The sequence below is a fragment of the Trachurus trachurus genome (genome assembly GCF_905171665.1).
Source record: "Trachurus trachurus genome assembly, chromosome: 17".
Lineage (NCBI taxonomy): Eukaryota > Metazoa > Chordata > Actinopteri > Carangiformes > Carangidae > Trachurus > Trachurus trachurus.
Window position 1 is genome coordinate 34,483,761 of NC_139900.1, and position 27,249 is coordinate 34,511,009.

General features: G+C 41.9%; 1 protein-coding gene across 2 annotated transcripts; it reads left to right on the forward strand.

The window, feature by feature from the left end:
* On the forward strand, positions 1-26,430 carry LOC311000683 (E3 ubiquitin-protein ligase MARCHF6-like). 2 transcript variants are annotated; one of them, XM_083991442.1, is made up of 26 exons: positions 1-243; positions 1,829-1,928; positions 2,602-2,675; positions 2,774-2,917; positions 3,514-3,586; positions 3,812-3,992; positions 4,590-4,845; positions 5,336-5,397; positions 5,572-5,604; positions 11,958-12,009; positions 12,593-12,651; positions 12,760-12,840; positions 13,152-13,220; positions 13,376-13,450; positions 13,938-14,072; positions 14,172-14,291; positions 15,144-15,244; positions 15,372-15,509; positions 16,442-16,637; positions 17,391-17,460; positions 17,581-17,762; positions 17,879-18,013; positions 19,330-19,419; positions 19,628-19,760; positions 21,852-21,987; positions 23,772-26,430. In XM_083991442.1, the coding sequence occupies exons 1-26, from the start codon at positions 225-227 to the stop codon at positions 23,854-23,856; spliced, it is 2,799 nt and encodes a 932-aa protein (XP_083847568.1). In that variant the 5' UTR covers positions 1-224; the 3' UTR covers positions 23,857-26,430. The 2 variants fall into 2 exon arrangements, with proteins under 2 accessions (XP_083847568.1, XP_083847569.1); XM_083991443.1 differs by having other exon boundaries at positions 5,339-5,397.
* Positions 26,431-27,249: the final 819 nt, after the last annotated feature.

Sequence of the window (27,249 nt, forward strand, 5' to 3'; positions counted from 1 at the left end):
GCACAATCACATGTTGCATTGACGATGCCCTGGCCGCTCGCTGATGTTTTATGAATTGAAAATGTCTCTGTTAAATTACGAACTAAATGGTGACACCAAAGATAACCGGAACTTGAACTAAACACAAGCTGCAAATGTTTACTTTTAAATAGATAGCGGTTTTGCTGTGACTGCTGTGACTGTCCTGGGCTGGTCACTGTGGAGCAGCTGTAGCAGCAGTCAAGATGGACACCGCTGAGGAAGGTAGCTAATATTAAAACCTGATTGCCCTAATTGTTTGCGTTAACGGGCAAAAGCGCTTATACTAACTATGCTTGTGTCAAATTTTAACTCACTTTCTACTGCTGTCGCTGTCGGGGACCGGTTCTACATGTTCTCAAACTATGGCCCAAGCTTCAGTAGAATTAAAGAGACCGTTAGCCAATTAGCGTCAGCTAGCCTGCTAACTAGCATTAGCCCACGTCCTTTAGCTACAGCACCAGCGGCTGCAAATAAAAAGAAACATCATGTGGTCTCTGTTGTTAAGCGTTCATAAAACTAACATTATGTCTACCAGCAGTGATTTGTGGTGCTGAAAAATGACAAAGACACCCATGTCACGTTGAAGTAATTTGCAACCTGGCCAACAAGCTAGCACTGGATAAGTTTAATGCAACCGTTATCATAACATTACATCCAGCATGGGAACAAGCTAACGCTACGGTGCAACACCGGTCAGCCCTGCAACCGGACAACACTGGTTTATCACAGTGCACTGATTTATAATCGTTACTGAGAATAGCATCTTCAGTCAGCTCTACTCCTGTTGTTGACATAAATCATGGACCAGTGTTAATGTAGTAATGTTGGACGTGCTGCATGCGGCGTCAGTGTAACGTTAGACTGCTGCAGTTTCCCTGAGCCTGTTCATACTGCAGCTTAGAGAGAGACTGGCCATGAGCAGAGTGGTCAGGTTTCACAAATAGTGCTATTCTTTTGTATATTTCGATCATGACTGAATGTTTATATATATATATAAAAGTCGTCAATAAGTAATGTCGGTATCCCAACTGGTGTTGTGCCTTCATATCCCGGGCCAGTAATAGTTATTTTGGTCATTCTGTGCCAGGTAATCCAAGATTATAGTTTGTCATACAGGCAGAACACGACCTGTGTGTGCTCTCTCTCCACACACAAATCTCTGCGTGTTAATATTTTGAAAGGAGTTGATATGTCCGCTGTGTCATGAGAAGCTAGGATAAAGGGAATACTATGCCTTTACAGAGGCAGCATTTTAACCCCTTTACTTTTTTCATACATTCGAATGTATAAAACAAACAAACAATTGATTTACCACATAAGGACTGTGCAAATTAGAAATTAAAACATTAGGCTAAATGTTTTATTCACAAATGTATTCAGACACTTTGGTGTGCCTCCTTTTTTGTCCTTCCTTGAAACACCACTGGGAGTGTCCAGAACTTGTTTCGGTTCCTTCTGTTGAACACTGACCTAGTTGGAACCAAACACGTGTACATAAGGTCCCACAACAAGTCATGAAGCTAGAGGAACTCTCAACAGACTTCTCAGATTAAATTGCAGCGAGGACAAGGTTAAAATAAGAAACATTTCTAAAGCTTTGAGTGTTGTTTTGAGCACTGTAGCCTCAATAACTGTGGAACAAAAGAATTGAAGTTTGCCCAACAGCAACACTTGAGGACAAGGGCCAAGTCAAACCAAAGTTCAGACTTAAGATGAAAATGGCAGTTCACAGGCATTTGAGTGCAGACTGGTATGCATCATGAAGACATGCTTTTCTAAGTGATGTTATTGTGTTCCTTCTGTGCAGCGGACATCTGCAGGGTCTGTCGGTCGGAGGGGACCCAGGACAAGCCGCTGTACCACCCATGTGTCTGCACCGGCAGCATCAAGTTCATCCATCAGGAATGGTGCGTTCAGTGGCTAAGTTGTTCAGATCATGTGTGCTTCCATTACCTTGTCAGGCCTTTCCCATCAATGTTTTAGCTTTATATTTTTAGTAAGACTGGTATCTGTCTACCTCATCGATTAGTTTGCTTGCTGACATGTGTTGCAACACTTAAAACATTCTCAGCAGAAGTTTGGATTTCTTGGTTTCCCTCATCAAACTCATCAAATACACAATCCAACAACTCCACAACGCTCTCACAGACAAGTTGTGACCTGCACATTCACCACGCTATGAGATAATAATGGAACAATACGAGACTGAGTTGTTTTCGAGGTCATAACTTGTCTACCAGAGCGTTTTGGAGTTGTTGGATTGTGTATTTGATGAGAGGGAAACCAAGAAATCCCATTAGCCTCCGTAGCGTAGCTCTGAGCAGCTCACGGCTCTGCTCCGCCGTTCTAAAAATAGCTTGCACCGACAATTAAAGGTAATGAACCGACTCCTAGTCCTAAAACAATAGGGATTATGGCAATGGGCCAATTTGCCAAACATGTTGAACTATCCCTTAATTTTAAGATGACAAACAATGTACAAACTGAAATTGAGAATATCTTTTGGATTTTTGAAGGCGTGTGATTGTGTGTGATACTGTGGTATATGAAAACATTAAGTTATCTGATTTGTTTTCACAGCCTATTGCAGTGGTTGAAACACAGCAGGAAAGAATACTGTGAATTATGCAAACACAGGTTTGCATTTACACCAAGTAAGTTTTTTTTCTCAGTCTAATAACATTAAGCTTTAATTAGTTATACACTCCTGTAAGATAAGTATCTTATGATCCTCACTCTGTCTTCTCTTCAGTCTACTCTCCAGACATGCCCTCTCGCTTGCCTGTTCAGGATATCTTTGCAGGCCTGGTCACCAGTATTGGAACGGCCATCAGATACTGGTTCCACTACACACTAGTGGCCTTTGCCTGGCTAGGTGTGGTGCCTCTCACAGCATGTAAGTCCCATCATTTCATTGTAATATAGATTAAACAAAAGGAGATTTGATCAGTAGCTATCCTTTTGTTACCTCTGTGTGCTCATTACATAATCCCCAACAGAGTGTGGGCAAAGTTATAGAGAAAAGAAATGATCAGCAGTATTTTACATTTTTAAAAGAACTGAAATCCTCGAACTTGGTATCCCTAGTAAATTCAGCATAGTGTGCACCAACAAATTGCATGTTTTAAGCCACAAATGACTGCTTTTACTGAAGTGGAACTAAGCTTTCATTTGCTTACAGGCACAAAATATTGTTTTTGACAGTAAATGGAAGCAGCGTTTCAACAATTAGTAATTCAACTCGAAAGAGAATATTTGAGTCGACCTGCTGGTTTTCCAGTCAGAAGATTAACTTTTAAATAAACTAGCAACTGAATTTGTTTTTGCTGCCAGGCTCTGCTATCTCAGGTACTATGATAATGTATTCGCTTATGCTGTAAATAAATGATTTAATACAGCATGACATCCAGTAACATTCACGTAAGAGTTGGGAATTTGAAGCATCATTTTTTGTTATTGACATAACCATTTTCTATGTTGCTTTGCTAACAGGTCGTATCTACAAGTGTTTATTTACCGGCTCCGTGAGCTCTCTCCTTACCCTGCCATTAGATATGCTGTCAACGTAAGTTTGCTCTGTCTCTCTCACTGCTCCTACATATCCTAGGTCTCTCTGTTTTCTGTGTCTTACATCTAACTGGAATTGGCTAAATAATTCATTTAAGATTATACTCTGTTTATTGATATTAGCACCTCCCTTCCATCTGTCATCTTTCCCTTTGGTTAGTTCTTTGTATTGGGAGTTGTGTTAGAAATGATTGTGTTTGTGTTGTGTCTTCTGTTCTTTCAGACAAAACCTACTTGCAGACTGTCTCCAGGGTTGTTTCGTGGTCACTTGCACACTGTGCGCCTTCATCAGCCTGGTGTGGCTGAGAGAGCAGATCGTCCATGGTGGTGCCCCCCAGTGGTTAGAGCAGAACCCACCCCCTTTGGTTCCCAACCAGCCCCCAGGCCCTGCACCAGCTAATGAGGTGGGCTCAGTTTTCGTAAACAGACATTAGCTTCCTTTTTGTTTTGTTTTTAGCTGCACATAGAACAGCACAGGTACTTTATTAGATCCCGCATTTATTCTACCACCCGTTGCACTCTGCCACATTTGGCATATTGACAGGTTCCTATCTGTAAAAGATAAGCTAATGGAGTCTATAATTTAAGTTTACATAAGGCGTTACATTTTAGTTTGATTAATGAGTGCGCTGGTATATTTAAAAGGAGACTATTATCACATGAAGTTTGATTATAATCCGCTTTTCTGATTTAGCGAAAAATAATTATAGGAAGTTTAACTGCCTCTGCTCTTTGCTCGTTGCCAGTTTTGTTTTTGCCTGTGTGCTCCGGCCAACATTTCAATCTGAAAAGAAATTCAGGACTGTGAATTTTTATGATAGAGAATGTGTTTGCCCAACTGGTAATCACATTTGTCCGTGTCTGTCAAGCCTGTCCATGTTAACTGCCAAATCCAAAACCGAGTATGGTTTATGAGCAAATAAAGAGCTGGGATATTACCTCATGTCACCAGTTGCTGTAGGGGAGGAGGAAACGTAAAGTCCTTCATTATGACTCCGCAGGTTCCAGGTGGTAACGCTGCCGCCAACGAACAGGCCGCTGCGGACGCCGCCGCCGCCGCCGCCGCCCAGCAGCCTGCAGACCCCGCCGAGCCCGGCCTGGCGCCCGCCAACCCACAAGAAGCCGGCAACCAGGGAGACGAGGCCGAACTCGACGACGATGAAGACGATGATGGAGAGGACGACGAAGAAGAGGACGAGGAGGAGGACGAGGAAGGCAGGGAGGAGGGAGCCGCCGATGCCAATAATGGAGGACAAGGTCAGCGTGAGCATAAAAACTCAGAACTTTGCTCCACTTTAAAATAGTAGTTCTCAGGCTCTTTATACATCCTTCCTAAAGTGGCAATCTTGATTTTCATTTAGATAAGTGTCTTTTAAGTCACCTTTTATCACCAAATGAGGCGGCACAGTGAGCCTATGACCCGCTGATGAAATTATATACAAGTCCTTGCATTTTGCCATTTTATGAACCGCCTGTCTGGTGTGACTCACTCGCGAAAAAGTCACAAGGAAGATAATTCTAACACAAAGTTAGTGGTGTGTGTGTAAGACACTTATTCAAATTAAAATCTCCAAGATTGCCACTTTAAAGATTTAGTGCTTGTACAGCTTTTTAAAAAACTAGCCATTTTCATTTTTCTATACTCGAGTGCATTAACCTTAACCTTTGCGAGAGAAAGCAACCCAAACAGTACTGGAACTGCAGAGGAATATAGGAGTTCTTACACTCTCCAATTCTCCTTTTTCAGAAGACTTGAACTGGAACGCTCTGGAGTGGGACCGTGCAGCAGAGGAGCTGACCTGGGAAAGGGTGGGAATCTGTTTTGTATCTGTTTCCTGCCCTATAAATGTGTGTGATGTAGCTAGGACATTGAGTCTAAGGAAGGTGACCGCTGGTAGGCAGATACATTTGGGCTAAAAGTCTCTGTTACAAGTAATATAAGTATTATAAGATGTAATTGACACTGTTCTCTTCATCTATCAGATGTTGGGTCTGGATGGATCCCTAGTCTTCTTGGTAAGTGACAATCTTTCTACCCAATGTGGCTAACAAGCACTTAATGAGGAACAACTGTGCTTATTCATGCAATAGGCTTTATGCACAGCTCCACTACTTCCTGATCTTGAGCCAGCTCCTTTATTTCCTGTTTTACATTATTGGACAAACTGATTAATCCAGTTGTGTCTGAGCTGTGCATAAAGCCAATTATCCAGTCAGCTGATCATGTGGCAGCAGTGCAGTACATAAAGGTCACACACTCAAACATCATAGGGACTTTTGACCAGGACATGGATGTTGGTATCAGACAGACTGGTTTGAGTACTTCTCTGTGCTGTAATGATGAAGAGTAAGCTGAATGAAAAGCTACAGGAGTTCTCACAGCTTCCTCATACCTGCTTTAGAGTGGGACGAATGACAGACCTGTACACCTACACATCTACACATCTATACAGCGTGGACATGTGTCAATGGATGGAAGTGAACACAACTATGTAAATAAGCCAAAATAAATTAATTTGAAGTTGAGGAAAATGTCAAAACCACATGTACCAAACAACCAGCTCTCCTTACAGTGAAAATAGTAATTAGGTTGTGAAAAAAGTTGTTTTATGCAAATCCTTCCTCCCACAAATGCGTACAACAGAGGTGCCAAGTTAAAAGTGAGCCACGGAGAGTGCGGCTAGTGATGCGGAGAGAGTAGGAGCGCAAGAGCGGAGCTCTCCAGAACAAACCTAAAATTAAACATTTTGGGATAGTGAAGGTGACCAAAAAGCACACAATCGAAGAGGGAATGTCATTGCGTGACTTCTGGACAACAACACCAAGGATTTTGAGATCCAGCACCCGGAAAACTCGGACTCAACCAACGGCGGCTAGTGTAGCCGTAGCAGCTAACATGGCGGAAGACGACACAGATGCCCTGGTAGCCAAGATAAGTGAGGGGGTGTTTGCAAAGCTCAACTCCTGTCTAGACACAAAACTCGACCAAATACTTAAGTCGGTGAACTCAGTGTGCGAAAAAGTCAAAGTGGTGGAGCAAAGGGTAGTAAACGCCGAGGACAGAATTTCTGACCTGGAAGACACTGTGTCGCAGCTCCAAACCCACATTGACCAGAGCGACGCTCGGCTGAACGACGCCATCAACAGGTTGGAAGACCAAGAAAACAGGTCAAGACGTAACAATATAAAGATTATTAATCTACCAGAGCGCACGGAAGGTGATAACCCCAGGGACTTCTTCGAGACGTGGCTGCCAAAAATCCTGAATCTCACGGTGAAAAACGACCGGATCAAGATCGACAGAATGCACCGGACACCTGCTCAGCGACGCATGGATTCTACCAGAGCTAGAACCATATACATCCGTCTCCACAACTTCGCGGACAAACAGAAGATAATGCAAAAGGCACGAAACATGGGCGAGATCACCGTCTCCGGGAGCCGCATCCATTTCTTTGAAGATTTTTCCCCGGCGGTGGAGAAGAGAAGACGCGAGTTCACGGAGGTGAAAAAATCTCTCCAAGCACTCGGGGTGGAATATCGGATGCTGTTCCCAGCTACGCTACGCGTCGCGTATGCCAATAAGATACAACTTCTCAAATCTGTGGATGAGGCACAGAGGTATGTTGAGGAGATGCAAAAAGAAAAGAGATGAATACTAAACAAGAGAGGTTAATGGACACAACATTCAGGTTTATAAACTGTATCATATCCAGCTGAGAGCTGTGATCATATTTATTTCAGTTTTATTTTGAAACAGTGATAAACCAGTTACGTGTACTGTTATATATCACCATATATCTTACACTGTAACAATTTTATTATAGCCTATTTAATTGAGGATGAATAACCAGTATGTGCTTTAAGAACTCCCTCCCTTTTTCTTTCTTTTTCTCTTTTTCTTTTTTTTTATTATTGTTGTTTACATAAAGTAGCGACATTTTGCTATCCCAGGGAGACTATAGCATAGATCTGGAGAGCTCTATCTCATCCTACCAGTGATCTGCCAAGTGCTTAGAAGGAGGAAAGTTAGGTTAGTGATAAGGAAGCTTCACATGCACCCCATAGTGATGTTAAGTTCACAGCAGGAGTGTTCAGTTCTCTTTGTTACTAATCCTGCTGTTAGTGTTCAGTGTTGTTTTTTTTTCACCACCAGAGAGAGATGTCTGTTTGAGCCAGGTAGAACAAGGTCAGAGGATTCATATACTTGGAGTGATACCAGAGGGACAGTGCTTATTAGTGACAGAATAAGGCAATGGTAAATGTCAGATCCAAACAATGTTAAGTTTTGTACATATAATGTAAAAGGGATCCACCACCCAATTAAGCGGAAAAAACTATTAAGCTTCTTAAAAAAGGACAAGGTGCAGATAGCTTTTTTACAGGAAACCCATTTAATAGATAAAGAGCACATTAAACTAAAACGAGATTGGGTTGGCCAGGTTTATTATTCATCATTCTCCTCCAATAGCAGAGGAGTTGCGATTCTGATTCACAAGGCCATTCCATTTGTGCTTAGTTCATGTAAGCAAGATCCTGAGGGCAGATACGTCCTTGTCCATGGTACAATTTATGGCATGCATATTACAATGATGAACATATATGCCCCTAACCCACCTCCTCCTTCATTTTGGACCAAGGTAGCAACAGAACTGGAGGAATTTAGATGTCCTATTACATTGTTGGGTGGTGACTGTAATTGCTGTCAGGATGATAGCAAGGACAGATCCCGAGCAGAAAGATATAGAAATAAGAGCTCAGACACTTCCTTAGCCAAAATGCTAGATGACATAAATCTGATTGATATCTGGAGAGTTCTTAACCCAACAGCAAGGGACTTTACATTTTACTCTAATCCACACAAATCCTATTCTCGAATTGACCATTTCTTCATACCACCACATATTACAGGACAGGCGACCTCATGTAATATAGGTTCTATTCATATTAGTGACCACGCCCCAGTCTATTTAGAAATGGCTATGAGGTGCGATATAGAGGGCCCGCGGAGATGGCGATTCCCTTCATACCTTCTCAATGACAAAGATTTTAAGAAAAAGATGAAGGAGGAGATGGCATTATTTTTTGATAAAAATGATAATGGGGATACAAATCCAGAATTTTTATGGGAAGCTGCAAAAGCTTATGTCAGAGGAATCGCCATTTCATACATGGCACGGCGTAAAAAAGTGTTATCGCTTAAGCAAAGGGAACTAGAAGCGGAATTAAAAACAGCAGAATCCGCTCACAAGTCCAGTCCAACTAGAACAAATCTTATTAAAGTACAGACTGTTAGAGCAGCGCTAAATTCAGTCTTGAATGAAAAAGCTTCCAGATCATTGTTCTATCAAAGGCAACGACTGTATGAATATGGGAACAAACCTAGTAAATATCTGGCACGCTTACTCAATCAGAGACAAAATCATAACACAATAGGAGGAATTAGAGACACAAGGGGGAAAAAACATTTTGATAAAAAAGACATCAATTCTGTCTTTGTATCATTTTATAAAACATTATATACATCTGACAATAACTGCACTAAAGAGGAACTTGATAAGTTATTTTCTAAAATTAATCTACCAACTCTGACAGAGGAACAGCAAAGATACTTGGGAAAACCCATCCAGGAGGCTGAAATATTACAAGCAATATCTTTGATGCGTAGCGGCAAGTCCCCAGGCCCCGATGGGTTACCGGTGGAGTGGTTTAAGGCCTATAAAGATAAACTCACGCCATACCTCGCTAAGACCTTTAACTATAGCTTAAACATAGCTCATCATCTGCCTGAAACTATGTCATTAGCCAATATTTGCCTAATCTTGAAAAAAGACAAAGATCCCGAAGATCCGGCGTCATATAGGCCTATATCACTTATAAACGTGGACGCAAAAATTTTAGCTAAGGTATTGACTTTGAGACTTGAGCCACTAATGCAGACTTTGGTTAGACCGGACCAGACAGGTTTCATAAAGGGGAGGTCCTCCTCTAATAACATAAGAAGGCTTTTAAACATAATTCAGATGGCCAGTGATGAAGAAATGCAGGGCCTGATAGTTTCATTGGACTCGTTAAAGGCTTTCGATCGGATTGAGTGGCCGTATCTTTTTTATGCAATGGAAAAATTTAAATTGGGGACAGGATACATTGATTGGGTAAAACTACTATATCGGTCACACAAAGCAACTGTAACTACCAATTCCTATTGTTCGAGTCCTTTTCCGCTGGGACGTGGGACACCACAGGGTTGCCCGCTGAGTCCCTTAATGTTTGCTCTTGCCATTGAACCTTTGGCTGAGCTAATAAGGTCTACACCAGCTATTAAAGGCTTCTTGATTAATGGTAAAACACATAAAATTTCTCTGTATGCAGACGATGTACTTTTGTATCTGGTCGACATTGACACTTCAATTCCGAGCCTACTTGATTGTCTGCAACAGTTTGGACATATATCAGGCTTTAAAGTGAATTTAACTAAAACTGAAGCCATGCCCGTGGGAGCCCTGGCAGGCTCTGCCCCACCTAGTGGCTTTCCTTTCCACTGGTCACCTAAGGAGATAACTTATCTTGGAATTAAAATCGGTCCCTCCCTTAGAAAATTGATCAAGCTTAATCTTACCCCAGTTACAATGCGCATCAGGGAAGACTTGCACAGATGGGGGACTTTACCTGTGTCCTGGTTGGGCAGGGTAAGTGTGCTTAAAATGAATATTTTGCCTAGGTTGTTGTACCCACTACAAATGCTGCCAAATACAATTCCTAATAGCTTTTTTAGCAATTTAAATAAATTATTTACACAGTTCCTATGGCAGGGCAAAAGGGTCAGAATGAAAATAGGCAGGCTGCAGAGAAATAAAAAGAATGGTGGTCTGGGGGTCCCAAACATATGCTTTTATTATTGGGCATCGCAAATGAGGTATATATATGAATGGGTAAACCCAGATGTAACTAATACGTGGATTGATATTGAATGTAGAAACTGTGGTATGTTGACGTTGAAGGACTGCCCCTTTGTGAATCATAAAAAGGCAAAGCAGGAGGTTCATGATAATTTCATTGTTTTGAATACATTGAATACATGGAGCAAAATCAAGGTCCATTTCAAACTTAAAAACAACTTTTCACCTCTGGCTCCTATATGGAGAAATCCAGATTTTTTACCCTCATGTCAGGACCCAGTATTTAAGGTATGGCAGGAAAAAGGGCTAGACCAGCTTGCCAAATTATTTACAGGAGGAACAATGGAGTCATTTGAGAGTTTGAAGAGTAAATATTCTCTGCAACAATCCCATTTCTTTCGATTCCTACAAATCCGTCATTACGTAACTAGGAATATGCAAACCTCTAGCTCATCTTTCTTGGAAAACCTACTTGTTCAACCTCTACCAAAACGATTTATTTCATGCATGTATGAAGCCTTTGATGTAAACTCAAACTATTCCACTGACCACATACGAAGGCAGTGGCAAATTGATTTAGAATGTCAGATAGGAGAGGATACTTGGACAACAATCATAAAAAACACATTAACCATTCTGAGCTGTAATAATGACAGAGAGAGACAATTTAAAATTTTACACAGACTCCACTATACACCTCTGATGAGAGGCAGGCTTGGTCTCAGCTCTTCTAACTGTAATAAATGTGACAGAGAAATTGGTACCTATGCACATATGTTTTGGAAATGCTCGAAGATACAAATGTTTTGGAATGAGGTTAAGAAAGAACTGGACACTTTGATTGGACATAACTTGGATTTATCACCTCTTCAGTGTGTTCTGGCGGCCAAGTTCCCGAGCGCAAGGAACAACCACAACGCAAAACTCATTGGAATACTCTTGTATATGGCACGAAAAACTATTCTTAAGTTTTGGATTTACAAAGACACTCCTACATTGGATGATTGGTACAAAGAGGTAATGAGTATAATCCCTTTGGAAAAATTGACTTATAGCCTTCATGATAACTTGGAGGGCTTTACAAAGGTATGGCAACCAGTTTTTGATGCTGTGGATCCCTCTGGACTGAGCTTTAATATCCCTCACTGAGTGACACAACATGGATGGTGGTGTATTTATGTGTTTGTTTGTATGTTTGTAAGCTGTTACTTGCTTTGTTATGTTTATTCATAACTGTTTAGTAGCCTGTGCTACAGAAAATGCATGGTTCTGTGGAAACCATATGTAAAGAACAATATGTGCCCTGATTGAACCTTAATAAAAAGAAATTAAAAAAAAAAAAAAAAAAGTGAGCCACATAATCACACGGGTCACATTGATTAGACACATTGAAATATACCAGCATTTCTCTTTAACTACCTCAATGTAATGACTGAAATTAGTGAAACTGTGTGTGTGTGTCCTCTCTAGGAGCATGTCTTCTGGGTTGTGTCTCTCAACACACTCTTCATCCTGGTCTTTGGTAAGTCCAACCTGCTGTGTAGTGAGAAATTGTTGAGCTTTCAGTATATTAGTGTTGCACAGAGATGTCATTATCTGTATCTTTACCTATTAAACCCCAAAATGATATAGATTTTCTACCTTCTCATACTGTGCTTTTCATCAGTTTTTTTCTCTCATTGTTAAAACTACAGACTTTGCACTTCTAACCTTTATTCTAATATAATTTACAATCAAAATCCTCTTGCCAGACACACACTGCTATTAATTAACTGTTAATTAATGCCGCCTCCACCAGAGTGAGACATTAATAGACGAGACATGCCGCCAGACGGAGGCAAACTCATCAAACAGAGATGCTGCAGTGAGGAAGTGTAGAAAATAAAAATGGGCTTTCCTTTATTTTCCAAGTAATAACGAGAACATTCAGATATGAAGAATACTGAGCTCCATCTCATTATCTGTGCCTTTCTCAACATATTTAGATTGGGACACACCCCTGCTGTATATTATTGTATGAAGACTACTTAGTTTAGGTTTAGACATGTTTTTCTGCAGATCAACCACACGATCAGTTCTGACCCAACCTCAATATCTCCCTCTAGCTTTCTGTCCATATCACATCGGACATTTCTCAGTGGTTGGACTGGGCTTTGAAGACTACGTAAGTGCACAGCAAGGCACGAGGCAACACTTGAACTGTCTGATTGTTACTAGCTCTGGGGTTTGTCTTGCAGTTTTGGAATTTATGTGATATTTTATTTTGTTGCAGGTCAAAGCTTCACATTTTGACGGCCTCATCACCACCATACTGGGGTACATTCTTCTGGCCGGGGCTCTCATGGTCTGCCACGTATCCTCTGCAGTGGTCAAATCACCCACAACATTTCTGATAGCTCGTGTCCCTAACCCCTCACCCTGATGTGGTTGTGTTGTTTGAAGCTGTATCAGGATAAGCAGTGTCTTTTCTCTGTAATCCAGTACCCAAAGTAGGTCCACCACTTTATTCTTAATCAAAATGTAAGTTGTCTTCTAGTCATACAAAGAACCTCAAGAGGAAATTTGCTCCAAGCATTGAAATGTTAGGAAGGCTAAATGAGCTAAATGACAGACTGGGTTGTATTGATCTCACAGTTTGTCGGTCCTTAACTGTTCCTCCTTCAGGCTCTGGCTTCGTTAGTGAAGTTCCAGCGGTCGAGGCGTCTCCTGGGTGTCTGCTACATCGTTGTCAAGGTAAATTAAACATTCACGACTGGGATGTTTCCAGAAAGTCTTGTTTTGTTTTTGTTAAACCATCAACATTCAGTTGAAGCAGCAATTAGGCAAATTATGATTACTAGGCAAATTATGAAAATGGAAACTAAATGGTATTTTTGTTTCTCTCACAGGTGTCCCTGCTGGTTGTCATGGAGATTGGCTTGTTCCCACTGATTTGTGGTTGGTGGCTTGACATTTGCTCGCTGGTAAGATTCTTCTGCAGCCAACTGACGCCGTCACTCCAGTTTAATGAAACAGACTGAATGCAGCACACACAGATTTGATGAAAAATAACACATCAGTATTTACAATCATCACACCAGTTCATAAAAGTTTATTTTTAGAAAGCTATTTCCATTAGTGTTAAAACTAGTTCTGGGCATAGATGAATTTTTCCGAAGACACTCAAAAAATGCGTGAAAATAGTATTCAATAAGATTTACTTTGGTGTTTTGTTTTTTATTTTGTTAAACACGAAAAAAGTTGGGCAATCTTACACAGGTTCTGTCTCCATGTGGACTAAGTTCTTTCCTGAACTACCTCGCCCAACTTAGTGAATAGATTAACGTGCGATAATAATGATCTTATAGCACGATAAGGGTCTGGCATTAACGCAGCACGTTAACGCGGTTAATGGCCCGGCACTAGTTAACACACAGACTGACAGAGCTCCTGTCCCTTTGTTCGTTGCAGGAGATGTTTGATGCAACACTAAAAGACAGAGAGCAGAGCTTCAACTCGGCTCCCGGTACCACCATGTTCCTCCACTGGCTGGTCGGCATGGTCTACGTCTTCTACTTCGCCTCTTTCATCCTTCTGCTCAGAGAGGTAACGTAAAGGACTTGAGCCAGTCACAGCCGCTCAGTGAGCTCACAAACTGCTCATCATACTCTTAACTGTCTTACCTGTGGATGTGTTTGTGTGCAGGTGCTCCGGCCCGGTGTGCTATGGTTCCTGAGGAACCTGAATGATCCAGACTTCAACCCAGTCCAAGAGATGATCCACCTGCCCATATACAGACATCTGCGGAGGTTTATTCTCTCTGTGGTGAGTCAGCCGTTCCTCCTCTTCTGCTTTTCATCAAGCCTGACCTTCAGATTTCTGTGCACTAAAAGTTAACATAATCATATTTAGTGAAAATGATTTAGCTGAGACAAAGAGAGAGTTTGAGAAAAGGAAAAACAACAAAAATAATACAAAAGGTCTAAATTAATTAGAGTACATGTAGCCTGCAGGGGCATGTTCCTGTTTAAAGGGTCAGCTCACCCACGTTGCAGATAAATCCTCTGTGGTTTCCCCCTCCAGAAATCCAGCCACAGAGATTGTTCAGTTTCTGCGTTCGCCAAGGTTTCAAAATATCCATCTTTGTCTCCATCCGAGTACAATTGAGCTGATCAAATTGAATTTGTGCTGCTCATATGCTCATATTTATGATTTCATATTTTAAAATGACATTGGAAATAAACTTGTCTTTCCAAAAACTTTCCCAATTCAGTCTCTGGATATCCACATAATGCAATATGTACCGGATCTACTTTCCATTAAACTTATTTTGTGTAAATATATTTGACAGTGTGTTTGTGACTTAGAGTAATGGAAAAGTGCTTCTAGAGAAATATCACTGTTGAAATTTAAAATTTCCATGGTCCCATAAATGCGTGGCAGAGGAAAGTGGATTATGTATTTTACTTGACTTGGATAAACTAGGCCTTAAATTTACTTTAGAAAACTCTAAATAAAGGGGGAAGGGGGGGCACTGATGATTATTGATTATTGTTGAAGGGTAATCTACTGCCTGTTGTGTTCACAGCACTGCTTCTTGTAACTTCATGTGCTGTCCTATAAGAGAACAGGAATTCTACACTTGTGTGCCAAAATGTTATATGTGTGTGTTTCCAGGTGGTGTTTGGTTCCATCGTTTTGCTGATGCTCTGGCTTCCTATCAGAATCATCAAACTGCTCTTCCCAACCTTCCTTCCTTACAACGTCATGCTCTACAGGTACAGATGACAACAGCTCAAGTTACCATTTAAATTGTGTTTAAACATGTTGCATAGGAATTGAGGTGACATTTAGTAAAAACTGAATTGTGTCAAGCTGTGTTTTTTTATTTTGTTCTCCCTGCAGCGATGCACCGGTTAGCGAATTGTCGTTAGAGCTGCTGCTGCTTCAGGTCGTGCTGCCAGCGCTGTTGGAGCAGGGTCACACTCGCCAGTGGCTCAAACGGCTCGTCCATGCCTGGACATTCACAGCTGGATACATGCTGTAAGCCTGAGGCACACACACACACACATACAAGCTGCAAACACATACATATACAAGCTGCAAACACATGCACATACATATACAAGCTGCAAATTTAGATTTAAAATAGCATGGAGCACGGAGGCAACTTTATAGATAAAGTTGCCTTTTAAAGGGGTTGTTCAACATTTTGGCAAATTGGCCTATTGCCATAATCCCTATAGTTTTAGGAGTAGAACGGCGGAGCAGAGCTGCAAGCTGCACACAGCTACGCTACAGAGGCTCATGGGATTTCTTGGTTTCTCTCATCAAACTTATCAAATACACAATCCAACAACTCCAAAACGCTCTGGTGGACAAGTTGTGAGCTGCACATTCACCACGCTATGAGATAATAATGGAACGTTACGAGACGGAGTTGGCGCCGATAGTGGCCGATGGCTGCAGTTTTTTTCCACAGCGCCATAAACTGCTTCTTCGGAGGTAAATTCATGCACATGCATGTTCCCGTCTGGGGCAGTTTCTCGGCAAGCAGTCTCTGTATTTGCCTCAAAAACAACTCTATTACGTTTCGTTATTATCTCATAGCGTGGTGAATGTGCAGGTCACAACTTGTCCACCAGAGCGTTTTGGAGTTGTTGGATTGTGTATTTGATGAGTTTGATGAGGGAAACCAAGAAATCCCATGAGCCTCCGTAGCGTAGCTCTGAGCAGCTCACGGCTCTGCTCCGCCGTTCTAAAAACAGCTTACACCGACAATTAAATGTAACGAAACTACTGCTATGACTAATAGGGATTATGGCAATGGGCCAATTTGCCAAAATGTTGAACTATCCCTTTAAGACAGTCATCATTTCATAGAAATAGAAAAATCCTCAAATCATAATTGTCCCTTTGTGCCCAGTGTCATGTTACAATGATTGTGACGTAATGACACAGCAACTGCCCCACAGTGACCTTCACTCGTACCTACTGGGGGACCATGACGACGAGGACAACCAGCCAATTAACAATCCTCCCGGTCGCCATAACAACAACCGGATCCCTGGCCTGGGGGAGGGGCTTCACGCTGCTCACCAGGCCATTCTGCAGCAGGGCGGTCCGGTGGGTTTCCAGCCGTACCACCGCCCGGTCAACTTTTCCCTCAAGGTGACCACTGCCCTACAGCTCTATTACCCCTGTGCTGTCGTCTCTCCACTGGCTTCCTGTTTGTTTTAGAATTGATTTTAAACTTTTATTGTTTGTTTTTTATGCCATCAACGGCCTGGCTCCCTCCTACCTGTCAGAGATTTTAACTATCCGCGATCATGGCAGGGCCCTCCGTTCTTCCGGCCAGCTTCTGTTAGAGGTCCCAAGCTCTAGATATAAACAGTGGGACGATCGTTCGTTTGCTGTTGCAGCTCCCAGGCTGTGGAACAGACTGCCACCCGACATTCGCACCATTACTGACCTCAGCCTTTTTAAATCGAAGCTAAAGACTTTTTTAGATTAGCTTTTAACTCTGACTAGGGAAGTCCTGCTCTTAAGTGTACTTATTTTTTACCTGTTTTTATTCTACTGTATGCACCTTTAGAGGGCTTTTAACACCCTGCAGCACTAGTAGCACTTTCTTGTGTCTTCTTGCAGCACTAGTAGCACTTTCTTGTGTCTTCTTGCAGCACTAGTAGCACTTTCTTGTGTCTTCTTGCAGCACTAGTAGCACTTTCTTGTGTCTTCTTGCAGCACTGTGGCACTTTCCTGGATTTTTATGTATTGTTCTTTATGTATTATTTTTATGTATTATTTTATTGCCTTGATGTAAAGCACTTTGGGTACCGTCTGGCTACTGTAAAGTGCTATACAAATAAATTTTGATTGATTGATTGATTGATTGATTATTGTTTTGTGTGTTCTGTTGTGTAGATCGTTCTGTTGGTTGTCTTCATGTGTGTGACGCTGCTACTGGCCAGTCTGATCTGCCTCACATTACCTGGTAAGTTGTGGCCGCGAGCAGCAGCTGCTCTGCTCTAATCGTTCTTCCCGCCTCATTCTTCCCGTCCTCCTCTCCTCCTCTCCCTCCTCTCCTCCTCTCCCTCCTCTCCCTCCTCTCCAGTGTGTGTGGGTCGGTGGCTCATGTCCTTCTGGATGGGCAGCGCCATGGTCCATGAGCTGTACACGGCGGCCAGCGGGCTCTACGTGTGCTGGCTGTCCATCCGAGCCGCCACGGTGCTGCTGTCCTGGATGCCGCAGGGGCCGAGCGTCATCATGCTCAAAGTGCAGGAGTGGACGCTCATGGTAACGCAGATCATGTCTCCGTAGTCTCCGTAGTCTCCCAGTGTGTCGAGAATAAAGCTGCTTCCGTCATATATGGCAAACTGTTTGTTTTTATTCTGATGTGCCGTGGGAAACAGATCCTGAAGACGGTCGTGGTGGCCGTCCTGTTAGCCGGCGCGATTCCTCTGCTGCTGGGTCTGCTGTTTGAGCTGGTCGTCGTCGCTCCTCTCAGAGTCCCACTGGACCAGACGCCACTCTTCTATCCCTGGCAGGTAGGACCATGGAGTGTGTACCGTATTTTCCGGACTATAAGTCGCGTTTTTTTTCTAGTTAGGCTGGCCATGCGACCTATATTCAGAAGCGACTTATATATAAACTGTCTTCACAGACAGTCCACAAAGGGTTTCTGATCACAGGGTTTCCCGCAGCGCTTTCCTAAGAAAGAAAGAGCTGCCGCCTAAACTAACGTGTTAAAAAAAAAAAAAAGTAGCGATATTCGCCGCCGACGCCCCCCGTCGGACGATCGCCTTGATTCATCTCCGCATCCTCACACACACATAGTACACACCACAGAGAAGCACGCATGCATAACAGCAGCGCGCTATAGGTGCCGGCCTTTCGTGTAAACAAAGCCCCGGCCATTATATGAGACCCAGCTATTAAAGCAGAAGTAAGCGATCCGGTCGTTTTCGCTAATGCTGCGTTCCAGGCAGGCTTTTGAAATCGTAAATTACAGCTTCAAGTCACAACTTACGACTTTGTAGCGTTCCAGGCAACCCACTCGTGTTTCTCCGACCTGTTTTACCGGTGAAAGTCACTATAACGGCCACTCGTAACTTCTGACCGGTGAACTCGTACCAGATCGAACTGGTACCACTTCACGGTCGGAAAAATACGAGTTTCCTTGAACGCACCATAACAGTCCTCGTCCCTACGTCGCCACATTCACGGCGTTCCTTGGCTGCACACACAGCCCTTCATGCCGTTCTCTCTCCTCATTGGATAAAAACTGTAGGATACGATAAATGTTTTCTCTTCGGCTCAGAGCAGAGCAGAGGGACTGACAGACCCGTGTTTCAGACCAAACACTCTATGTAAGTGATTGCTGTCGGAAGATATAACTATTTAAGACTTATATTAACACAAATATATCACTCACTTCTGCTTTAATTAAATGTTTGAAAAATAAATGCGACTTATAGTCTGGTGTGAATTATATATGTTTTTTTCCTCTTCATGACGTATTTTTTGACTGATGCGACTAATACTCAGGTGCGACATATAGTCCGGAAAATACGGTATGTGCTTATCATACACGGCTCTTGATTATTTACATCTGAGAAATCATTCTGTTCATTTAGTATTTCATCTTATCAGAAGGACTGGATATCAAACCTTATTATTATTCTGGAGCAGTAGTGAAAACTTACATTGACATCATTTGTTTTTGTGCGCAGCAAAACTCACCTCTACTGTCAAAACTCTCCGTTTGCTCTCAGTCTCTCGTTGAAGGACATAGAAACAGCTTTTAGAAACTTGATCCTGACACTGTGTCTTTGGTGTTAACTGTGTGACGTCTGTGTGGCAGGACTGGGCTCTCGGCGTGCTCCATGCTAAAATCATCGCTGCCATCACACTGATGGGGCCCCAGTGGTGGCTCAAAACCGTCATCGAGCAGGTCAGTGACACATCCCTTGAGCTTTGTAGGGTAACTGTCGAGTACTGAAACTCACCTCTTCCAAACTGTCATTTAGAAGAATATTCAAAGAGCTGATCCAGGTTGTGCTGCAGGTAGTTCTTTATTGAGGACTGAATCGGGCTGGTACAGGAATGTGAAATGATGATGTAAAATCAACCTGTCAGCGTCTCCCTCCTCCCTCCTGCAGGTGTATGCTAATGGAATCCGAAACATCGATCTCTATTTCATCTTGCGGGGGCTGGCGGCGCCGGTCATCTGCGTGCTGCTGCTGTCTCTCTGCGTGCCCTACACCATCTCTAAAGGCATCACACCGCTGCTCGGTGAGTCTTAACGTGGGGTTATGTGTCTGGTAACGCTCCCTAACAAGCACCAGCTTTCAAAGTAATGGAGATAAAAGGGGGCAGATTCAGCCCCCCCCCTCCCTCCTTTTCCCCTATTGCCCTCTTCACTTCTCCAGTTTCTCATCCATCACCCACTCTCTGTGAGGAGGGTCACAGAAAACCCTAATGAAGAATAAAACCTCTCAGCTTTTATCATCTAGAATTAAGGATGTTTCATATTCATTGACCAGTTGCATTAATACTGACACAATAGACCATTTAACCAATGGATTTGTTTGACTTTGCTTACATACTATTTAAGCTGCATGTTTTTAAAGGACAATTCCGGGCTAATTCAACCTGGGGTTATAGTTTCCTAATATTTTAGGTCTAAAAGAAGGATTCTGAAGATTTTCTGTTTTGCAGTAGCTCTGTCTGTCCCCGCATCGCCACGGCAGCAGTGAATGGGAGCTGACCGATCTCACGATGTTTAGGCTGTTTACATCCCTCAAAACCGCAATTTTCCCACAGACAGTGTCATGGCTATTCCAACATACACTAAGGGGTTTGTTTACTTCAAGTAAGCAGACATGTTTGTAAACAGAGCTGTAATGCAAAGTCTCGCGTGAGAGTCAAGTTGACGGCTAACGATGTTTACAGGTCGTCTGAAGTGTTCCCGTTTGTTTTATCAACAAAGGAATATCAACGTGTTCGTAGCTGTAAGAGTAACACCTCGTCCTGACGTACAGCGAGCAAGCGAAGCGGCAACGAAAACTCGCGCGAAGGTGTCCTGATGCAGCGTGACGATTCTGTCGCGACTCGCGAGTATATTCTATTGGTTCAGAATCCAAACCAATCCAATTATCGAGGGACGTAAACAAACTTGCGGCGCTATTCTGAGATTCCTGGCATCTCCTGGTTGCCGTTTTTCACATCTTTGAGTGTTTGTTCCTCCTCATATTCTCCTCTCTCTGATAACTTGCTTGTCAACAGGAAGCAGCGTGAACTTATCAACCAATAAGAAGTGTTTAGGGGCGGGACACCGCCGCGAAATGTCGTCCAGATAGAGACAACGCGAGCGATAATTTCAGGGTTGAGCGACATCACTGGACGGTGCGATGTCACTCGCGGCGTCAGGACAGGCTGAAGTAGAAAAGTAGCTACGCATTCTAATCACTTTTCCTCGCTCGCGTCGCTGTCGCATCGCTGCATGTCAGGACGGGGTGTAAGCCTCAGTATGTTTACAGGTAGAATAAACATAAAAAAAAATCTTCAGATTCCTTCTTTTAATATTAGGAAACTACAGCTCCAGGTTGAATTTGCCTGAAAATGTCCTTTAATCTATCCATAGCTTCCTTTCAGAAATACACTTAATTCTTAAACTTACAAATAATGCTTTTATTGGAATACAGGTTTTTTTTAATGCTAATTATGTATCTCATTCAACTCCATAACATTTCAAGACAAATCAGAGAATTAAAGAAGACTTCCATCATTAATAGTTGTCAGTAATAACTAACTGTAAACTTGCCAAATTAAAGAGAACTTGTAGCTTCAGGTTTACTTTTAAACATGAAACGAGTTTGTTTTGCATACAGATTAAATTAGAGACTGTGGCAGATGAGATTCAGACGGAGGTAACAGACACTCTTGGATGTCATCATGCCACAGCGCAGCATACTAATGTTGGCACACGGCTCATCTGAGCAGTGCTTTTTATGCAAATCCGACCCAAGGCACCAATTTCACTTTGTTTTCGATGCCGACTAGAACAACACTCGCATTTAAACAGCAAGTCAGTTAAGAGTTTCCAGCCTCTGTGGAGATGAGGATTTCAGGGTTTCAACCAGTGCCCATGATTGTTTTTTTTGTCTTTGAATCACTCTGTTCCCTGAACTCTATTCTGGACTTTCCTGTTAAATAAAAGTTATTAGCTGTCCGTCATCCTCCTGCTCTGTCCCTCTCCACTCCGGTCTGTTAGCTCCTAGAGACAGGGCAGCACAGACAGTCATTGTTCCACTCATTATTCTGTTTTCTCTTTCCTTCCTTCACCCCCCCCAACCCTCCCTCTCCCTCTCCCTCTCCCTGCAGGTGTGCAGCCAGAGATGCAGACCCTGGTGGAGAGGAGGATCTATCCGTTCCTGCTGATGGTGGTCATACTGTTGGCCATCCTGTCCTTCCAGATACGACAGTTCAAACGCTTATACGAACACATCAAAAACGACAAGTCAGTGCACCACTACATTCTGTCCTTTTCTTTTCAATTTAAAGACAGTAAACCTTGATTTTACAAATGATTTACATTCAAATTATCAAATAATATTGTGAAAAATTGGGACAATTACTACAGTACTAAACAGATAGTACAAGCTGTAGATCAGTTGGCATTCTAGTAAATTATCAGCAGTAGGTGGATGGGGGGTGCTACTGATGGCATATACAGAAAACAATGGTAATGTCTCACTTTCATAGCTCTTGAGAATAAAATAAGCAACAGAGTGTTAAATACATTACAAATCGAGTTACATCTACAGCTGCCACGCGGCAACTTCAACTTTAGCTCTTTTTGTCATTTTAGCCATTTGGAAATGGTTTGTAATAAACATTGATGTGGAGCAGAAAGAGAGTCTCCCCAGTGGGACATGGGGCAGTTGAAGGAGAGGCAACGATGCTGCATGACCTGAATGTGAGCCAAAGCTGTGCTCAGAGTCATAACTCAGTTGAATGTTAACACACACATTAAAACACTGAGCGTATCCTGCACTTTCAGAGGATATCATTAACTCCGATTGATAGTCAATAAATCCATTTAGACGTCATAGAAAAGAGATGCTTCAGAAGTGAGTTTTCCCTACATCCACTGGGTACCGTTAATACAGCATACGATGCTGACGGTCATTATTAGCGTCATTATATTTGTTCCCTAGCTGACCTACTGTGTACTGTATATTAGTGTTAACTGTTTTCATCTGTCAGAAAACCCACTTGACTCATTTTAACACTCAAATATTTAATTTCTCACTTATTTGTTTATTTAACAGGGGCAGTGCACAGCTCTCAGCCATACCAGAGTTAGCTACTAGCTCATTTTCATCTGTAGTCCTCAGCAGGAACAGAGAACATGACGTGTTAAGACAGAAATCTTAACACTATCTAATAAGCACATATGAACACAAACAAATATAAAAACATTGTCACAAAAACAGCCTTTTCAGACAACAACAATAACAAAGTTATCAGCTGAAAGTAACTTTTCCTACGGATAAAATCTCAAAGATCCACTTTACAGGATTTAAGTTCTAGAAGAATCAGTGAGTTCACAAAAAAACAACTTTCAGTCATTGTGGCTGTAATTATTGTTGGGGCTGGGAGAAAAAGACATATTTATTCTTAGAGCATAATTATGTCAAGATCATCCCACCTCCCCTAAAGGTCCTCTCTAATGTCTGAAGTAGGCGTCTTTCACTGATTTGTTCTATTGTTCATAGTCAACTCCATGCTTAGATATTACAGCAATAATTCATGATATGGCAATAGTCTGCTGTTTCATATTCTCTTGTCTCACTGGATATTGTTGTTGTTTTTTCACACAAACCTAAGAACTCCTTTATGAGGAGACAAAATGTGCCATTCCATTATACATGAAATCATTTAAATTTCTCCATTGTTGTGTCTTTGTAGTAGTTGATTACCCTTTAACAGGCACAACACAGAGGGAATGACACATGAACACAGAGTACCACAAACTACTGAGTTGCTGTGCAATAAAAAGAAAGAAAATATCCAGTTTTTGGGGATTTGATTGAGTAGTATGTGTAAAATCCTGGTGTCGGATGGAGATGTAAGAAAGCAAGGAGTATAAAAAAGCAAAGAAATGGCCAATCGCCCTGAGGGTGAAGCACAGAACGAGCCAGACCTACAGAACTATAAGCACTGTAGAGTTGTGTAAATAATGAATAATAACAATAAAAACTGCTTTCTAAAGAGCTGTCTTCTCTGTTTCTATTGCAGATACTTGGTTGGACAGAGACTTGTGAATTACGAACGCAAGACAGGCAGGAGCACGTCCACCTCCTCCTACAGCACCTCCCCGTAGACCTGACACCGCTGTTGGATCAGTGGAGCCGTCTCGCTCGGCCCGGCACCGGGAGCTAAGATCAGCTCCTGCGGTGAAACTCTTTTTGTTTCCTCTCTGCTCGGCTGTCGGCCTCAAACACAGTCTGTAAACACCCGACTGCTCTCTGGTTATTCTTATTCACCGACATCCACTGCAACCACAGGGTGGGACACAGAGGCCACGAGGAGCGAAGACAAAAGACAAGAGAGTCTCAGCTTAATTTCTCAACCAGGTTATTATCCAGCCTGTACAAACTGTCAGCGTGACAGAACAGCAGCACAGGTGACTGCCCATCCTGTCTAATGTGTCCATGTCGGTCCTGAAGGCGGCTGACATTTAAATTGTAAAGGTTTGAGATGAAGTCAGGTCAGTTGAGCATAGCTTTTACCTCAGATTGTGCTTCCCTTTGAATGTTTTTTTGTGAAATGTTGTTTAGGTCACACTGAGTGTCTCTTAAAGGGGACATTTTCTAAACTGCGGGGGAGATAGTTGAACTACAATGAGGACTCCTGTGTGGTTCTGTTCCCATTGTGGATGGGAACAGAATTGATTGAGGTCGTCAGTGTCAAAGAGGAGCGCACACGATGTAGCAATGTGATTGTAGTTCTGTTTTTATTAGATGTGTTTTCCATTGATTTTTATTTTCAGTGTTACATTTCTGGAGTGAGCTGTTAGATAATCCCTCGAGGATTCCACTGAATTTAACACGTAGAAAAAGATGAAGAAGAAAGTGACATTTGAGACACTCTTCATGACACGAGGCTCTACCCTCCTGAGCTTTAAGAACACACAAATCCACCATCAGCAGGAGGAGTGTAATAACCACAATGAGGCGAACTTGTAAACTGGAAAAAAAAAAAGCGTTTCAGAATTTCAGAATGTGTGTGTAACACTTTTAGATTGACATTGATTATTTTATAGAAATGTTAATTCTCAATGAATTTTAAAAACGGATGGGCCGCCTGGTGGCCGGTGGCCTGTTGACACTCTGACCCGTCTTCTTGTGCATCCCAGTAACTGTTTGAGACAGCAGCTCCAAAAAACTGAAAGTGACAAAACTCAACTCCTTTTTATTTGAAAAATAGTAACTCGACTTCAGAAATTTTTATTTTATTTATATAGTAGTTATATCTGGCTGCTTTTTTTTTTACAACTTTCTTTTTTTATTCTTTTTTTCTTTTGCTGTTGCCTGCCGAAACGTCTTGGTCTTGGTTCCATTCAGTCCAGCATGATTATTTGTTTAGCGTTAAAAATGGGATGTGCCATCGATATTGGTAGTAGTAGCCAATAGCTTTGAATGCACGTCATTGTGGGTAGCTGCTCTCCTCACTTGCCCACCAGGATTTATAGGTAAAAATACTAGAAACAATTCTAATTGCATGCAAAATTAGGAACACCCTTAAGTGCAGGATGAGTCATGGAACATTTGAAATTTACTTTTTTTTTTTTATACATTATAATACTCAGATTTTTAAAATGCTCAGATGATAACCTTTTGAAGTGGATCTGGCAAATATCAACAGACAAGTTTAGAATTAACAACATGGGGAAAAAAATATGTTTCATTTCATGGGGCCTTTAAAATAAACTATGTCTTAGATAAAACTGTTTCTAAACCCATATACACAGGTGTTTACTGTCGCACAGCTAACAAAGCTAACATTAGCATGCTAATGAACCATTGAGACTGAAGAGTTGAAGAGGTAATAAGAAGCATGGTGGACGTACCTGTAATAATGATGTACACTGGGAAGATGTTATAAGTTACATTTCACAAAAATACAACACTACACCTCAGATTACGTAAAGTATTATGTTAATAATGTTACTAAATGAGCAGCTAAATCACATTGCTTAGATTAGCATAATGTGATGTCTGCTGCCAAGAGTGCACACTCTGAAATATGTTTTTCCATATATGGAGTTTTAAATAAGTCAATACCACACTTATATTTACAAAGAAAAATCAGTTCAATTAGATTTAGATTGCCCCTTTAAACTGTTGTTCAGCTGTTATGCTCAGGCTACGCTACAGTGACTTCCTTAGCTGGCTGCTGTTAATTAGACCGATCTGCAATAGATTCATGGACATTTCTTATGTCCAATCCTGCTCCTTCTCCCTGCAGGTTAAGGTTGTATTTCAGAGTGATTTCTTCTGATTGCAACAGAAGTGCTTTTATTTCAGGCTGCGCTGAAAGAAACAAAAGGAATGGGTGTCTGTCTGCGCCTTATTATTCCTACAGCTCAGAGCCAAGTGAAGAACAATGTAGAAGTGACAGTTGACTTAAAGAGACAGCACATATCACAAGAGAATCACCTCTTGTTTCAAATAAGCTATAGTTAGATGATTAAAATGAGCTTAATAGTCAAATCAAACTAGCAGAGGCTGAAATATCAGTGAGCAAGAAAAACATATTGAAAAAAATGACCGACAACATATTGCATGTGCGGAGTTTTCAAAATGTAGTTTAGATACTTAAAGGGATAGTTCAACATTTTGGCAAATTGGCCCATTGCCATAATCGCTATAGTCATAGCAGTAGGTTCGTTAACTTTATTTGTCGGTGTAACCTATTTTTAGAACGGTGGAGCAGAGCCGTGAGCTGCTCAGGGCTACGCTATGGAGGCTAATGGAATTTCTTGGTTTCTCTCATCAGACTCATCAAATACAAAATCCCAAAACTCCAAAACGCTTTCGTAGACAAGTTGTGACCTGCACAATCACCACGCTATGAGCTAATAATGGAACGTTACGAAACGGAGCCGTTTTCGAGGTAAATACAGGGTAAATACAGAGTCTGCTTGCTGAAAAACTGCCCCTGAAGGCAACGCACATCAGCGGTTTTGCATGAATTTACCTCTAAAACAGCTCCGTCTCGTACCGTTCCGTTATTATCTCATAGTGTGGTGAATGTGCAGGTCACAACTTGTCCACGACAGCGTTTTTGAGTTGTTGGGTTGTGTATTTGATGAGTTTGATGAGGGAAACCAAGAAATTCCCTTAGCCTCCATAGCGTAGCTCTGAACAGCTCACGGCTCTGCTCCGCCGTTCTAAAAATAGGTTACACTGACAATTAAAGGTAACAAACCTACTGCTATGACTATAGCAATTATGGCAATGGGCCAATTTGCCAAAATGTTGAACTATCTCTTTAAGTTTCACATAATTAAAATGACTTAACAGCAGTGTAGACTCCATATTTCTTCAGATAACATAATGAACTGAACCATTTCAGTCCGATCCAGATTGTACTGTTGAATTCCCTTCTCTCTAAACCAGGCGTTTTGTCTTTCAGTCACTTAACCGGGTTACAATCACAGCTTCAGCAGTCAAAAGGTTATGTTTCATGTTATGTTGGAAGGTTTGATTTT

Excerpts from the sequence above, each read along its gene's own strand:
- LOC311000683 (XM_083991442.1), top strand. Across the intron at positions 12,841-13,151 it reads GGGCTCTCATGGTCTGCCAC|GCTCTGGCTTCGTTAGTGAA; the intron begins GTATCCTCTGCA and ends TTCCTCCTTCAG. Across the intron at positions 19,420-19,627 it reads TCAAAACCGTCATCGAGCAG|GTGTATGCTAATGGAATCCG; the intron begins GTCAGTGACACA and ends TCCCTCCTGCAG.